Genomic DNA, 15,400 nt, shown 5'->3' with positions numbered 1-15,400 from the left:
AAGGTCTGTCCCAGAGACAGACTTCAGAGAGCACAGGAGTCGTTCTTCCACAAACACGGGAATCATCCGGGACATGATTTTATGCAACCAACGATGCGTAAGAAAAACAAAGCCTGTAAATGTAAAACTTTAATCAGTAATCGATCATTTAGTCATCAAACCTGAAAGTGTTGGAGGAGCCAGTTCAGGAGCAGCTTCAGCCTCACCCACAGACAACCTGCTGTGGACGCTCATTTCTGCCACCTTCATCTTAATGTTGATGAGTCACAATCACAAGTTCATCAGTTTATTTTATTTGAATATTTAATTTGAATTCAAATATAACCCAGCAAATTACAACAAATTTTATTTTACTACATATTTAATGTTATAATTATAACATAATTTTCTTTGTGACTGAATGAATATTAAAGATTAATTTTGCAGAGTATTTATAAATATGGGCTGGGTTTAAATTGTCTTCATTTCTAATCATGATTTAAAACCCTTTTAAAGTGCAACTTGATCCAGCTCATCACCAAAGAATCTTGATTTCTCACGAGTATAAAAATATTGTACTTCTTATGCTCCTGTGTGCATTTAGTTCTACATTCAACACATCAAACTGCTGGGAATTTTACTTTTTTTTTTTAAAGTTACTTTCCTTTGTTCCTCTCGTTTGAGCATAAACGGGCTTCCGTATTTAACAAGCAACAGGAAGTGACGGACAGACGAGGAGGCGGGGCTTTCGTCTAGAAGCTTTATTGATAATTGTTTACATCTCACAATGCATTCCACAAACACGGCTCCCGGCTGGAAGCTTTTTATCGTCACAATTGAAGTATGAAGTTTATCATTCACAATTATACTTGCATAACAAACAAATGCGTGAAGGTTTCCCAAAAGTCACATCAAGTTGCAACTTTATTAAGATGACGGCTCCACAGACAGAATGCTTACTTTAATCCCATGGATGGTTCTTTTTAATCTTTTTAAATATTTTCTGATGTTGATGAATGTAAACGTTCCTTCCAGAGTTTGTCACTAGACGGCTGCGATGACGTGGAAATAACGACTTTTATGTAATGAATGTGTTTAAATCGTCCGGCAAAGATTTCTAGATGTTTCTAACTAGAGTTACTCAGAAGCGATGAAGATTTTAAAAGGTAGTACGACCCTCCTCCCTCCCCCCGCTGCCTCATCAGGAGTCAAAGACGTCGTTCGCGAATCCGTCGTTCGTCACATCGAGGCGAAACCGGCGTACCGAGGAACGAGCTCCAAGCTTCAGGGACACGACAGGAAATCACAAAAATACACCGAAAATCAGCGAGAATATTCAGACCAAAAGAAACAAAAACAGAGGCGCCGCCGGCCGCTCGCGCTCGTCGACCGCAGCCGACGCAAAAACGAACCCTTCAGCTGGAAAACCTAAAGTCAAAAACAGAAAACGGATCCCCCGAACCCGGCCGAGGAGCAGCCGACCTCCCACAGCGCGCCGGGTGGAGGGAGCGAGGGTTCGCTCAAGATCCAAATGCGTTTCTTCAAGCGCAGAAACAAACATTTCAAAACTCGACTTTAAAAAGAAAAATCAAACGGGGGGAGGGGGACGTGAAAAATCATCGCGCCGACCTCGGAGTCGTCACACGGCTGCAACTTTCCCAGAAAACAAAAACATAAAAGGAATTCTGAACTGGAAAAAAATGTTTTATTATTTTGACAAATGCAGTTGGAAGGGCTGCGTCCACGCCAAACCCCTCCCCCTCCTCCAGCCTTCCTTCATATCCACCCCGTCTCCCCTCACCCACCCACACACCCCCATCCTTCAATCAAATCATCTGGCTCAGGACTTCCTGAATCCAACTCCCACTTCCTGTTTCCGTCACTCTGTCTTGCGTTTCATCCCGGGCACCTTCGCCTGGATCCTGTGAACGAATCAGAGAACAGACGAGCCGTCAGCACGAGAACGAGACAGAAACGCAAACATCAAAGTGGCCGTTAAAGATCAGGCGTCTGGGCGTGAAACAATCAGGTTAAAACGTTTTAATGTTTTGTGTATAATTATGTGGGAATCTCTTTAGCGCAGCACAGACTGATCCCATGGAGGAGTCACACAGCTGATTCAGACTGCAGCTGAGGGGAGTTCACTCTTTACTTCACAGCACGGAGGAAGTCAGCAAAGGGTTTGGAGGGAGCGAATCGATGTGTCCGAGTACTCCGATTACATTGTTCTCCCGTCAGTCTCAGAGACTGAGCTGGGAAACTAACGTGAGCCTCACTAAGAGCAGCCCTGCTGCCTGAAATATTCCTGGATGTATTTGTTGGATTTGATCTGACACAGTTAAGAAAAACGTTTAAGTCGCGCCTTCAGCAGAAACCATGTGACCATCAGTCTTATTAATACGACAACATCAGCAGAAATAAAACTGGAGATAGTGGACGAGTGCATCCACAACTCCAATAATCATGAACAGTGAGCTGACAGCAGCTCCGAGGGCTCACGTTTAATTGGTTAGATTTAAAACTGCACTTGTCTCAGTCTGCTCTGCAGCTTCTCCTAGATATGAAACTACCGACGTCTTCAAGAATACAACACGGCCGCCGCGAGGCCCCCGCCGCGAGCCCGACCACAGCAGACACTTAATTTAAAAACAGTGGCTTTGTTGGCTTTGACAACAGGAAGTTGCTGTTTTGCTGCTCACTTACTTTCCAACGACGTCTTTGATCTGGTTGTTGACGAGAGCCAGGTAATGGTCGATCTGAGCCTGAAACACACACACACATTAAAACTAGAACGAGCACCTCCATCATCGACGTTCTTTCTGTATTTAACAGTAAAATAACAAAAACAAGTAGAGAACATCTTTACTGGCTGTGGTTTATTTCCCAGCAGTCCATCAAGCACCCTCAAACCTGCAGACAGAATGGTGCATTGTGGGTAAAATGAGCCCTCACCTGGTGCTTTTCATAGATGATCGGGCAGCTGAAGACTGCGATCACACCTGCAGGAGGAGAAGAGGAGGCGGCTGAGTGTGCTTCGTGTTACTCGAGTATTTTTATGTAAATGAACCTCAAACTGCACTTTAAAGCAGTTCATCTTAACGCGACTTCCTGTTTAACAAACGTTACATTTATCTGTGATTTGACTCCAAAGGATTTCGTTTTGGTCATTTGATGAAGACAGACAAAATCGACCAGTGCAAGTTCCTAAAATCTCCACCAGATGGAGTCAAAGGGAGACAACACACAGACCTCCACCCTAAGACTGGTGACATCATCGCCCCCGCTGTGACTCACCCAGAATAAGAAGAGTGAGGCCGTTGAACAAGGCGCCGACGTAGGTCAGGATCCACATCAACACGGCAAACTAAGAGAAGAAGAAGAGACGAGTCAGCGGAGGCTCGAGAACTTCATGAGTAAAACTAAAGGTTCATCCAGCTCAACTGTGACTTTGTTTCTGATTTCATATTCACAGGAATCAGGGAACAGTGGTTTAACACACTGAAGGGTCAAAGGTTAGGAGGTGGAGTCTGTGTTTGTGAAGCTGTGATGTAAGCGGATGCAGTTAAAGCGTGCCATCTCAGGCTGCAGGCTCACTGAAACACGTGTGACATTTAGTGACCCGCTGCTGCGGTGGGAAAAACTCGGGACAACAACAGGAAGTTGGAGCAGAGGCAGAAGAATAGCGGGGGTATCCCAGAATGCACCCTGTCTGTGAGACATTCCTGAGGCTTGAAGCGGCTCCTGGGGGGATTAAAACTATCAGTTTTTTTACCCTCTAAGGGAATCTCGGCGGCGCGTCTGCCCGCTGAGCTGCAGATCTGTATTTGGACAGCAGGCCGGGGGGTGGGAGGGGCTCAGCGAGGCGACGACAGCCCCCGACAGCTGCAGCACCGCCTGAACGCTGACCTGCACTCGCAGTAAGTCAGTGCAGGTGCCGCTCATTAACACAGCCTCAAAAAGCAGCGCCCACGTCATGCGGGGGGAGCTGTGGGCGGAGCTACGGGACACTTGCAGAGAAACACGAGCCTTCAAACTCACCTTGATGGAGTCGACCAGGTCCTCGACCAGGAACACGCGTCTCAGGTCACCGATGGTCTTGTTGAGCTTGGCCAGAACCATGTCGCTGTACTTGTGGACCATGTCTTCAGACAGCGCCACCTCCTGGTCCAGATACTGCCTGCAGGGCACAGCAGAGGTCAACACTGTAAAGATATGCTGCAGTTCCTCTAGCGTCCAGCAGAGGCAGCGGTGAGTCTGTGTTTTGGCACTATAGATCCTTTCCCCTTCATACAGACATTTATGACTCACCCTTTTAAACTTAATGCTTCACGTATGCATTATTAGGGGCGTGGCTTGTCGACATTTGAACCACTTTAGTGCCACTTAAGACATTTACAATATATTTTCCCACATTTTTCTTTTATATCGATGATTAGTTTGAATTTTTATAGAAAAATATAACATCCAAGTTCAACTTCAAAACCAGTAAAACCAGTCTCTGTATCAAAAAAACGTCACGTTCTCTGGTCGTATGAATGGTGGACGCTCGAACTCGCTGCTCAAGAACAAACTGATGAAGTCAGTCAGGCTGTTTTCACGTCGTTACGATAAATAACTCGGCGTTCCCGTCCCTCACCGCTCTGCACCTGCCAAGTCATTCAACTCCAATCTATGAATGCCGAAGCTTCATCTCCTCCTCGCTCACAGCTGAAAGCTCCTCCCGTTTCTCCTCCTGCTGGTCAAATCCCCTCAGGAGGATTTTCCTGGCATTTTAAAACAAACCTTTATTTCCTGTTTTGTTTGATCAAAGATCTGCTTCGTTTTATCTCGTCGAGACAGATTTTATGGAAACTCAGTGCCGATGAAACTGCTCGAGCTTTTCCAGCAGCTCAGAACAGATTTGTTTTTATTAATGACCTTTGACCCTAAAACCGAAGAGGCCAGAGCATCTACTGCAGCTCTGGGTCGACACTGTGTGTCCTTCACTACAGGGAGGTGCTGCAGGTCTCCAACCAGCTTAATTTGCCCTCAGCAGCTCCCGTGGACACACGACTCACCGTCTGACACTTTGACATTTTTCAAGAAAACATGGAAAAATAATCAAACTCTGCTAATGTAGAGGCGACTTTATGGACTTCAACCTCTGACAACTCTGCAGACGGGCGGTACTCACTTGAATGGGTGTCCCTCATCTGACTTCTGGATGGCCTGCAGGATGCCTTTGTATATCCTGAAGCAGATTGTGACTGAGAGCAGGGCCAGGCAGATGTAGGAGCACACGCTCACGATGCTGCACACCGTCAGGGAGAGGAGCAGCAGCAGGGCGGCGCCGAACACCACGCCCGTGGTCTTCACATCACGCCAGTAGAGGAGATCCACCACTGCAGCGGGAAGAGCAGCAAAAACCGTCATAGGAGAAGAAACAGTTTGTGTGGTTAGATATTGTAACTAACGATCTGCACGGTGATGCTGTCCTGCTCTCCCCTCAGACCTCCTGCTCCAAAGGTGAATGTCCACACTCATCATGACCACAGATTTCATTATTATGACTCTACAAACATTAAAGTTTTACTGGTGATTCGATATCAAACTGATCAAACATGACCTGACACCAAACCCAACTGTTTCCTTCCTCCTGCAGCTCTAACAAGCTTCCAGCTTTTCTTCCCTGTTTGTTGGTGATTTGCATCATTTTCCTTGTTTTTGTCCAAGCGGCACAAACAGATCAGAGATCAGCGACCACGAGACCGTCAGCAGACGCGAGCGGGAGGAAACACACTGACTTTAAAGCGCCTGCAGGGCGAAGCCGAAACCAGATTTTCTGCCCTCTCACATGGACGCTGCATGACATCATCTTAGAGTGGAGCATCCAGGGGTCAGAGGTCACGCTCAGTCGGCCTCATACAGAGTTTAAACCCTGCAGCAGCTGACTCAGACTCTTGTCCGTCTCTCTGGGACTTTGATTCACTTTTACCTCCAGCAGCAATGACTGAAGACACACATCATCGTCATCATGCTCAGCGCTGAGGTTGGGGCCAGGCGTCCGGTGACAGTCAGCTCTGTTACAGCTGCCTGACACATGAAAATATACACGATGATCATTTTCACCCGTCTGTGGTAAAAATGATGCAGAACACAGCGAGAACCTCAGAGCGCTGCGCTCAGTCTGGGTACAACATCACCGTTTATACTGACAGCCTGACGCTGAGCTGCATTAAGGCAGGTCTCACCTGCGCTCCCCCTGGAGCTCCGCCCCCACGCTCCCCGTGCACCTAAATGGCGCTCTGAGTTTTCCTGCAGCGTGCAGGCAGAGCCACGCCGAGCTGGCAGAGCACCAACTTCATGTGTTTCGTGTGTTAAACGTCACTCAGCTGTGAATTTAAACACACTCGAGTCGTGGCAGAAGCATGAACGTGTGCACTGTGACGTAAAATTCCCGTTTTTCTGAATGGAGTCTGGTGGAGTGTAATGGCTACGCTTACTAAGCACATGGCTTGTGTCCGCTTGGGGGCGTGGTCTCCTGACACCTGCTGCAGGTATCGCACTGCAGAGTGAAAGAAAATGCTCTGTCCCTGCTGAGCTTCACGTTAGACTCTTACATGGCTTTATTATCACTGCTGAAAACAATCAGCAGCAGCATCAAACTAAAATAAAAAATCTGCAGGTTCCTGACTGACAGGAAGTCCTCCCTTCTCTGACGGGCGCTGAGAAGGCGAGCGGGGAGGTTAGCTCCTCCTGAGCGACAGCTGAGCTCATGACCTGCTCTGAGCACGCTTATATTTCATCAGGGAATTCCAGGCAGGTCAGCGGACAATATTAGAAGTGAAAGAGCGCCGGGTTTCCTGCAGGCTCGCAGACGTTTCACTGCAGCAGGTCAGGGAGAAGAGTTCAAGTGCACCACAAAGCACCGAAGAATAAACGGCGCCATTCAGAGTCACCAGATAACATGCTCTGTGATAAGGAAGCAGCTTTAAAATGCAAACGGATCCTTCACAGTGAGACGACGGGCCGAAATATTCCAGAAAATGAATCCGTATCATCAAATGTTCAAACATTATCCCTGAAATTTTATATTTCATCAGAGGAAAGCAAGCAAACCGGAAAAACTGAAAAGATCCCAGACGTCTGCCTGTTGCTCCGCTCAGGTGAGCCTCAGCTTTACCTGCTGCCAACAGACAAAACCCAATAACTCCTCCAGAAGAGTGAAATGTCCGTCTGCTTTCTGAAGCTTAAGGATAATCAGTTTGCTGTCAGACGTGTGAACGAGAAGCAGAAGCAGTTAAAAGTTTGAGAAGCTGAACCAGCAGATGATTAAATGCAACGCTCAGAAATAAAGATTTAAGGTTAAGAAAACGTCACGAGGATGAAAATCATCTAATCCGACTTTAATAGTTTCTCAAAAGACCAAAATATGCAACAGATACAGCGTAAATAATGACGATGAATATGTGACAACTTGATTTAGGAACAGTAAAAATGTTTAAACACATTTCAGCTACGAGCTCGAGTCCAGCCAATAATCAATAATTAACACTTTATGAAAGGACGGCACATGGCTGCTATCCCAGCTCCATCACCATGGTAACAGATGCTGAATCCTGGACCGGAGGTGGTCATGCTCAGAGCTCTCCCGTCCTCTACATCTGCTCTGAGCGAGCTTTAGATTCTCAGCTGAAGGAAAACGTTTTAAACGTGAACTCGGTTTAAAACAGTCGCGACTGCACTGAAGGAGCGCCGCACGCAGCGGGAGGCTCTGATCGCAACGATGAAACGACATCAATGTGTTTCCAAACTGTGTGACGCACAGCTGAGTACAGCCAACCACACACTGCAGATCCAGTCTGCGCAGAGCCAAACGATGCTTCAAACACTGAAGCAGAAAGGCTTAACAGCTGACGGCCGCTGTGGTCACGCCGCTCACCGCGGCCGTCAGGTTCTCTCCATCCAGCCGGGATGAACTTGTTTAGCTGCACCGCTCAGGTTCCCCGGGCCACACGTTCCAGGGCTGTTAGCCTAACAGCAGATTGTTTCAGTGCACATTTCATTTCTTTTTGTGCGATGACATAAATGTTTTACGGTCTCCATGCTCCTGACAGAAACACGAGTGAGTCCAACCTCTGCATTCACCCTGCAAACTGTCTGTCTGCTCCTGGGTTTTATTTACAGCTAATCCAGTCTTTAAATAAATTAAACCTGAACTTAAAGTCCAGTTAAAATAATTTGGGTGATTTTTCCTTTATGTAACATTAACACTGCCTGTCCAAGGACACCAGTATAGAAACTACTGTAAATACACCAGACTGTAGAAAGTGTGCTAATGCATGCAGGACAAACTCAGAGTAATCAGACTGTGTGTCGTTCAATTCATTTTAAACAGAAACGCAGAGCAGAAACGTTTCATCAAAAATAAAATGATTTCGTTTGCATTCGTGTTGTTGTGGACACCGCGCACAGTGAGCTTCACACCAGGACTCCCTGTTAGTGTTTTATACTGGCTCTGATGGTGCGTTCACTGACGCCCATCATAACGGCTCCCAAACCCCTTCAGAGACCCACCGTTATTTACACAGAGCCACGAGAAAGACGGCTCATCCCGTTTACAGGCTACATGTGGGCTGACAGATGCTACGTTAGCCGACAGCTAGTTATCTCTCTGCTCAACGTGCTAACTCGGTGCTAACGCCGTTAGCAGCCGGTAGACCGCCTACCGTGCGGTCGTAAAGACTCGGACCGAGCACATAACATGAGAAGAGACAGACGGGAGGAGGTGGAGGAGGGTCTGGGATCCAAATGTGTCCGCCTGGCTACATATGGTAGCAGGCGTGCTAGGAGCGATGGAGGCTGGCTAAAAATAGACCCGCATCACAGCGAGCTAAACCGGGCCGCTGCTTTAACCCCCCCCTCCCTCTCTGACACGGATACCGTCCCCCCTAAATGTTTTAGTTTTTCTCCCCGGGATGCTCTCCGTCTGTCCCCACCGGCTGCTCGCCTCCTCGCGGGGACGAGCCGTCAAACCGTCCGGCATGACCTCCCGCAGGCGGCCCGGTGCGCCTTCAGTCCTCCCCGACTCAACGACAGCCTTTCCCGCCTCGAAAGGAGCCCCGCTCTCGGTGCTCATGCAAAGGCAAACCGGTCATAAACGCGACGCTAGCGGCGGATGGAGACAGGAGAGACGGTAAACAAAAGATCAGAGCCACACTAACCACATTTGGCGTCCATCTTGAAGCTCCGCTGAGAGAGGTGAGGCAGAGGAGGGGGGCCGGGCATGCGCAGTTAGGCTCTGTCTCACTCACGGACCTCTGCTGGGACAGGTTGAGCCCGCACGGGTCCGCTTTAAACCCGGGACACTCCCCTGCCCGCTGAAGGCAGCGAGGGTCTGGACCAGGAGGTCAAGTTCCTCATGTTGAATATGAACGTTGCACATTTGTGAGGAAAAGACTCAAACTTTCACATTTAAAGACGAACAAAATCACGCAAACCAAAACGAGCCAAAAACGGGCAAATTTACCAGGAAATACGGTCACGGAGAGGGGAGGGGCCAGATTCATGACCAAAACGTCAAAAATATACAAAGAAAAAAGCAAATTTATGAGGAAAGAGAAACGAGGAAGGCCTGTCTCCGTCCAGCAGTGAGGAAGACTCCACACTTCATGCAGTCATTAAAACAACCCTGCCTGAAGCTGACTGCAGGTCAGTACAATGAAACCTCCACGACTCAAACTAAGGAAGCAGAGGTCGGTGTGAAAGGAGCAACAGGCTTCCTAACAAGGATGGTCGCCACAGGAGGAGGCAGCGTGTCACAAGGCTGTGGAAGGACCAACGCAGCTGCAGAGGACAGAAGAAGACTGAACGGTGAGGAATCCAACAGATGGTACATCAGCTCATGTTCAGTAGCAATCCCTGCACCGGTGCATGCTGGGAGAGCTGCAGTTCGTTTGTTCATACGTTACTGATGGACGGCGTGCTGAAGGAGAGCGGCTGCTTTAACGGCGTCTTTATCATTGAGAAACCGACAGAGCGAAGCTCCAGAGTCAGACGATCAAACATCCCGAAGGCTGAAAGCTCAAATCATGGTGAAGGCGACTGAGCGACACGGTGCGGATGGCGAACTGCTCTAGAAACCACGAAAGGAAGTTTGAGCATCTGAAACATGCTGATGCGTCTGACAGGGACAGCACGCTCGTCCTCAGGGTTGATCTGCTGCAGACGCTCACAAACCAGTGAGACTGGAAAAGCCACCAGCAGACCCGGCTCGCCGTCGAGCCTCAGGTAAGACGATCAGACCAACGACAGAGTTCACCTGCTGCAACCAGTCTGATGTTCACCTGCCAGCAAATCGCACTTCTGTCATCCATCACAACGCAGGCTTTGTTTTCTTCATCGCCGTAATCTGATCGATGTAAGGTCGTCACACCGCGGTGGATACCTGCGAGGGTTCAAACAGCCGCCAGCCCGGCATCAGAACAAAACAGAGGCTCTGCGTTTACGCCACTATAAACTCTGCGAATAAATTATTCTGTATAATTACAGGTTGAGCTGGCGGTTTATAAACTCACGATGTATTAACAGACCTCTCTGCACTGAATCATATCTGTTATTAACCTCTGTCTCTCTTCCACAGCATGTCTTTATCCTGTCTTCCTTCTCTCACCCCAACCGGTCGCAGCAGATGGCCCCGCCCCTCCCAGAGCCAGGTTCTGCTGGAGGTTTCTTCCTGTTAAAAGGGATTTTTTCCTTCCCACTGTCGCCAAAGTGCTGCTCATAGGGGGTCATATGATTGTTGGGTTTTCTCTATTATTGTAGGATCTACTGTGCGATATAAAGCACCTCGAGGCTGCTGCTGTGATAATAATAATAATAATAATAATAATGGATACTTTATTGATCCCCATGATTTGGTGCTGCATGAATAAACCTGATCGACTGACCCAGCAGCTGAACGTCGCTTTGAGTGTGAAAACACGTCAGTCCCTGCTTCAAAGCTGTGATGATGTACAAGAGGTCAATGTGTATACTGCAATTTTAAAACGGCCTAATGTGACAGCTTACAGGACTTCATGTGATCGTGTAAAAGAAATAAAAGCAGCCTGTCGTCAGGCTGTGAGCTGGACAGCTGCCTTCTCGTCAGCTTGGATGGCGCTCGCTCAGAAAGCCGAAGAATTAAACTGAAAAATGTTTTTCTGCAGGAAAAAATGACCAAAATACTCAAAAACACTTCCTGTTAGGAACCTTTTCATCAACAGTCGAGCTCAGCATCACTCGAGTGTAGCTCGGTCTGATTTATAAAAACGTGCGATCAGACTCAGAGCGTCTGAACCGAGGACGGAGGTGAGTCACTGAGCTGTGTCCTCAGGCTAGCTTGCAACACAAAACTGAGTTAATTCACTGCAGCCCCCCCACCCACACACACACACACACACACAGAGCAAATACTGCTTAGTCACAGTGCGACAGCCTCACGGCTACACGTTCTGTCACTTCATGGCCATCGCTCATTAATCTCTCACACACACACACACACACACACACACACACACACACACACACACACACACACGGGAAGTGAAAGCAGTGCTGTGACCTCAGATGATGCAACAGCAGAAGGACACATGATGGTCAGCAGCGAGCGGCGTGAAAGAACATTTGAGCTTTTGAAACATTAAAGTGAGTCAAATATGATTTTAGTTCAACTGCGTCACTGACATCTTCACTACTCGAACATTTACTCTGAAAGGTCTACAAGAACTTCCTGAAAGAGCATCTCGTGCACGGCTGCATCATTTAAATCGAGTACGTCCTCCTTCATGATGCTACAGTGGAGTCATTCTACTTCCCGTTTTATTCCTACAGCTGCTTTGCATGATTCACAGTTCCAAACAACCCTTCTTTATATCTGATTCTGGACCTTGGTACCTGCCTTTTTAGCTCCTCCTTATGTCAACATTGTTACAATTGGCTGCCACCACAAAAAACAGATGGGTGGGGCTTCTGTGCCTGAGATGACCATATTTGGGACATCCCTGCTCTGTGACATCATTCAGATCCAACAGTGTAAAAGAACTATGTTAAACTGAGTGTTTAGAGCAGGATTACTGTAAATACACAGCTTATTATTAAAAACTTCAACCTAGAAAGATGGACGACAGGAAATAAAGGACGCAGTCCACGCCCACTTCAAAGATGCTAACGTGCTAACTTTTCTAGACCAAGGTTCACGTAATGCAGCAGGAAAAACGACATCAAACCGTGCGGTGGTCATATACTTGAATATAATTATAAATAAATAAATGCGTGCCACAAACCAAACCTTAGTTTTCTCCCATCACTAATGAAGTTCGTACGTCACAGCAGTCAACATCAAAGCCTTTCTGTGGTTATCAAACAGAAACCTGAGGCCCAAATTCTTCATTAGTCTGTTAATTGATTAGCTAATAAACACTATTGACTGCAGCTGATTTTTTGTCTTACAGTAAACTGAAACCGTGGCAGTGAGCAGCTCCTGTGAGCAATTACACTGCAGAAAAACCCTCAGACTTTAGTCAGGCTGATGAAATCAACGACTGAACGGATCACCTCCAGCAAAGAGGCGTGTGATTGGTTCAGCTTCATCACTCTGAAATCTATGGACAGTGTTTCTGTATATTTTTACAGACGTGCAGCTTTTCTGTGACCAACTCTAAAAAACATCAAACTGAAAAAGTAAGAGTTGGAAAGTCCTCAGAGAGGCTGTTCAGCCTCTTGTTTTCTCCTTTATTTTGTTGAGATAAAGAAAATGAAGCTTTGGTTTGTCAGGATGAAGACCCAGAGAAAAGAAAGCAATGATGCTTTTTCTGGAGTATTTGTTCTGTAAAGTCTGAAAATCGTGAGAAATGAAAGAACAGCTGGTATAGGAGGTCTGAGCACGTCTCAGGTTCAAAGATACTGTTTGAAAAATGAGAAACGACCTTCAGAACGTAGCAGAGCTCAAAGCTTCAGACCGCCAGGAAAATCCACACCACGGAACCAGTTCACCGTTTTTGGGAAAAAGCTGAAAAGCAGCAAATCCTCAGATTAGAGAAGCTCAAAGCATGAGCTGGATTTTTTTAAACATTTAATCCACACAGAAAAAACCCAAAACAAGACGGCCAGAGGGTCAAAGCAGGGTCGAGGACTCTGACAAGCCCACCAATAACAAGCACAGGAACACGATGTTAAAAACTCAGACGGCGAGTGACTGACTGACATCCAACCATCAGTCACCTGCACGCGGGTCACATCAGACACACCTGTGCTTCAGTCCGGAGCCAGGGAAAGGTCAAACAGTCACCACGGTAAAAGCTGCAGCAGGAACAACAACAACAACAACAATAATGGTTTATCTGTTTGTTTATCTGTAGCTTGTGAAAGTGATTGCTCACAGCCCTCAGCTGATGTCTGCAGACCTCATTCGGCAGAAGTGTACACACGGATCTCATAAGACACGAGACTTCGCTCCCAGCTGAGCACACATGATATTAAACAGAGCCAGGATAACGACTAAAATCCCCCAAAACTGAATGTTTCCAATCACACGAGAAAGACAAGCAGCAGAAAACTGGAAAATTTAGTGGAAAATGATTAAAATGTGAATAAATGTCCAAGATAAAGAAATGTGTTGTTTGTTAAACTGATAATTGTTGAGTTTCCTCACAGAAAGCTGGACATGCTCAGACGTGAGGACAAGGAAACCAGCAGATCGAGGTCCCGCAGCTCTAACACGACCCTCATGTAACGCATGCTGCTGCTGCTCCAGCTCATCTGCATGTGCCCACTGTATTAGCCAATCATTAACCTGCCAGCTAACGTCACCCCTCTCTCCGATCTCCCCTCCTCCTCCTTCCTGCTGTCCACCTTTGGTCACAGTGGCTGACTGGCCGACTGTCCAAAGGTCCCGGAGCTGCAGGGACGACACCCGAACACAAGCCAGAAAATTCTGCAGCTCCCACACGAGACAGGCCCCACAAACCTGCTCTGAGGTCAAGCTGTTCACCTCTTAGGAAGCTAAACGAGGCTAAAGCGAGTCAGAGACTCCTGAGCCGCACACATCTGCAGAGTTTCAGGTTAATTCAGCACAACGTGGGCGTCTAACGCAGGCGAAGGAAAGTCAGAGCGGTAAAACACGAGCGGTGTGTGCAGGCGGAGCTGCGGGAGGAGGACGAGGCAGAAAGGTGGAGGTTTACCCTGCTCCTTCCAGTGCTTGGCGGCAGCGTCACACTCCTTTCTGTCCACAGAGTTGTTATCCATGCCGTCCGATCAGCAAACAGTCATTCCACTCAGAGAGGGACCCGACAGGCAGCAGCACAGAGAGAGTGTGAGGAAAGGTGTGTGTGTCGGGCTGCAGGAGGAGGAGGAGGGAGGGGAGAACCTGAGCAAGGCTTCCTCTGAGGGGGGGTGACTGCAGCGGGCGAATAAGTCCCTCCCGCTGGCTGTCAGCTGACTGTCTGCTGCCAGCGCTCTGACGCAGCAACTATAACCGGCTCAGCCTAACCCCCACCTTCCCTCCTCCCTCCAGCCTCCACCCTCCCTGTCTGCCTGCTCTGGCTTCCTCCTCCTCCTCCTCCTCCTCACACAAAGCCAAAATCATGTTCCTTTTTCTTTGGATGTCCCCCTAGTTTTCCTTTGTCATCCCGTCACAGCGAAATCTGCTGACGAAGCAGGCGATGACACCACGATGCAGGAACCTCGAGCCACAGACTGTATATAAAAGACGGCCACGCCACCTACTGGTTTGTCCGCATTCAGAAACAATTCAGCCATGCTGGGCTGTTTCATGTGACCATATTAATGCAGCGCATGGGCACATCACAAGGACACAGATACCAGCTAATGAGTGCAAAGTGACACAATCCTTGTTGGACGGGCTGTCAGTGCAGTTAATGCACAGCACGCCTTATTGTTCTTCAGCTGCAGATTTTGGTGCAATCAGTGTCTTCAATTGTTTCTAATGTCCAGCAGGGGGCGACTCCTTACGTCTGATTGACACTGAGCCAGCTGCTCACCTGGACTCTGAGCTCAGTAAACTATTTCCTGGTCTCAGTCACGGCTTTAAAGTCTTACTGAATAAAACATGAAGTTCGTTTTGTCAATTTTGGCTCCATTAGAGTCAAAACGGACCAGAGGAAAAGCATGACGCTCATTGGCTAACTGTGACTGGGAGGTCAGATCCTGGTTGTAATATCTGGTTTCAGAAAACTTGAGACTTCAAAACCAGGACTTTCCATCCATCTTTTATATACAGGACCACTTTGAAATTAGTCTAAAAAAATGTCACAAAACAGCCAAAGAGTCGTTACATGTTGTGTTTTTGTCTGACCCAAATCCACACAGTCAGTTTACCATGAGTTTAAAGTCAATAATAAGCTGTTATTGATCGGTTAATCACGGCTTCTGTTCCACTCAGTAT

At 47.6% G+C, this 15,400-nt stretch overlaps 1 protein-coding gene across 3 annotated transcripts in view; it reads right to left on the bottom strand.

Annotated features, from left to right (window-relative positions):
- Positions 1-725: 725 nt before the first annotated feature.
- LOC146695011 (uncharacterized) overlaps positions 726-15,400 on the bottom strand; it is a 32,443-nt gene continuing 17,768 nt past the window's right edge. For all 3 annotated transcript variants that reach the window (XM_085476920.1, XM_085476922.1, XM_085476923.1), the window contains 6 exons: positions 5,153-5,360; positions 4,018-4,156; positions 3,274-3,343; positions 2,932-2,978; positions 2,683-2,741; positions 726-1,901 (listed from right to left, as the gene is read on the bottom strand). In XM_085476920.1, coding sequence (XP_085333046.1) covers positions 1,859-1,901; positions 2,683-2,741; positions 2,932-2,978; positions 3,274-3,343; positions 4,018-4,156; positions 5,153-5,360 — 566 coding nt within the window. In that variant the 3' untranslated portion in view covers positions 726-1,858. The remainder of the gene's footprint in view (positions 1,902-2,682; positions 2,742-2,931; positions 2,979-3,273; positions 3,344-4,017; positions 4,157-5,152; positions 5,361-15,400) is intronic.

Source organism: Copadichromis virginalis, linkage group LG13, assembly GCF_057382275.1.
Source record: "Copadichromis virginalis isolate Kocher_CV1m ecotype Utaka linkage group LG13, C_Virginalis_male_GT1.1, whole genome shotgun sequence".
NCBI lineage: Eukaryota > Metazoa > Chordata > Actinopteri > Cichliformes > Cichlidae > Copadichromis > Copadichromis virginalis.
This window is presented reverse-complemented; position numbering and strand designations above follow the sequence as displayed.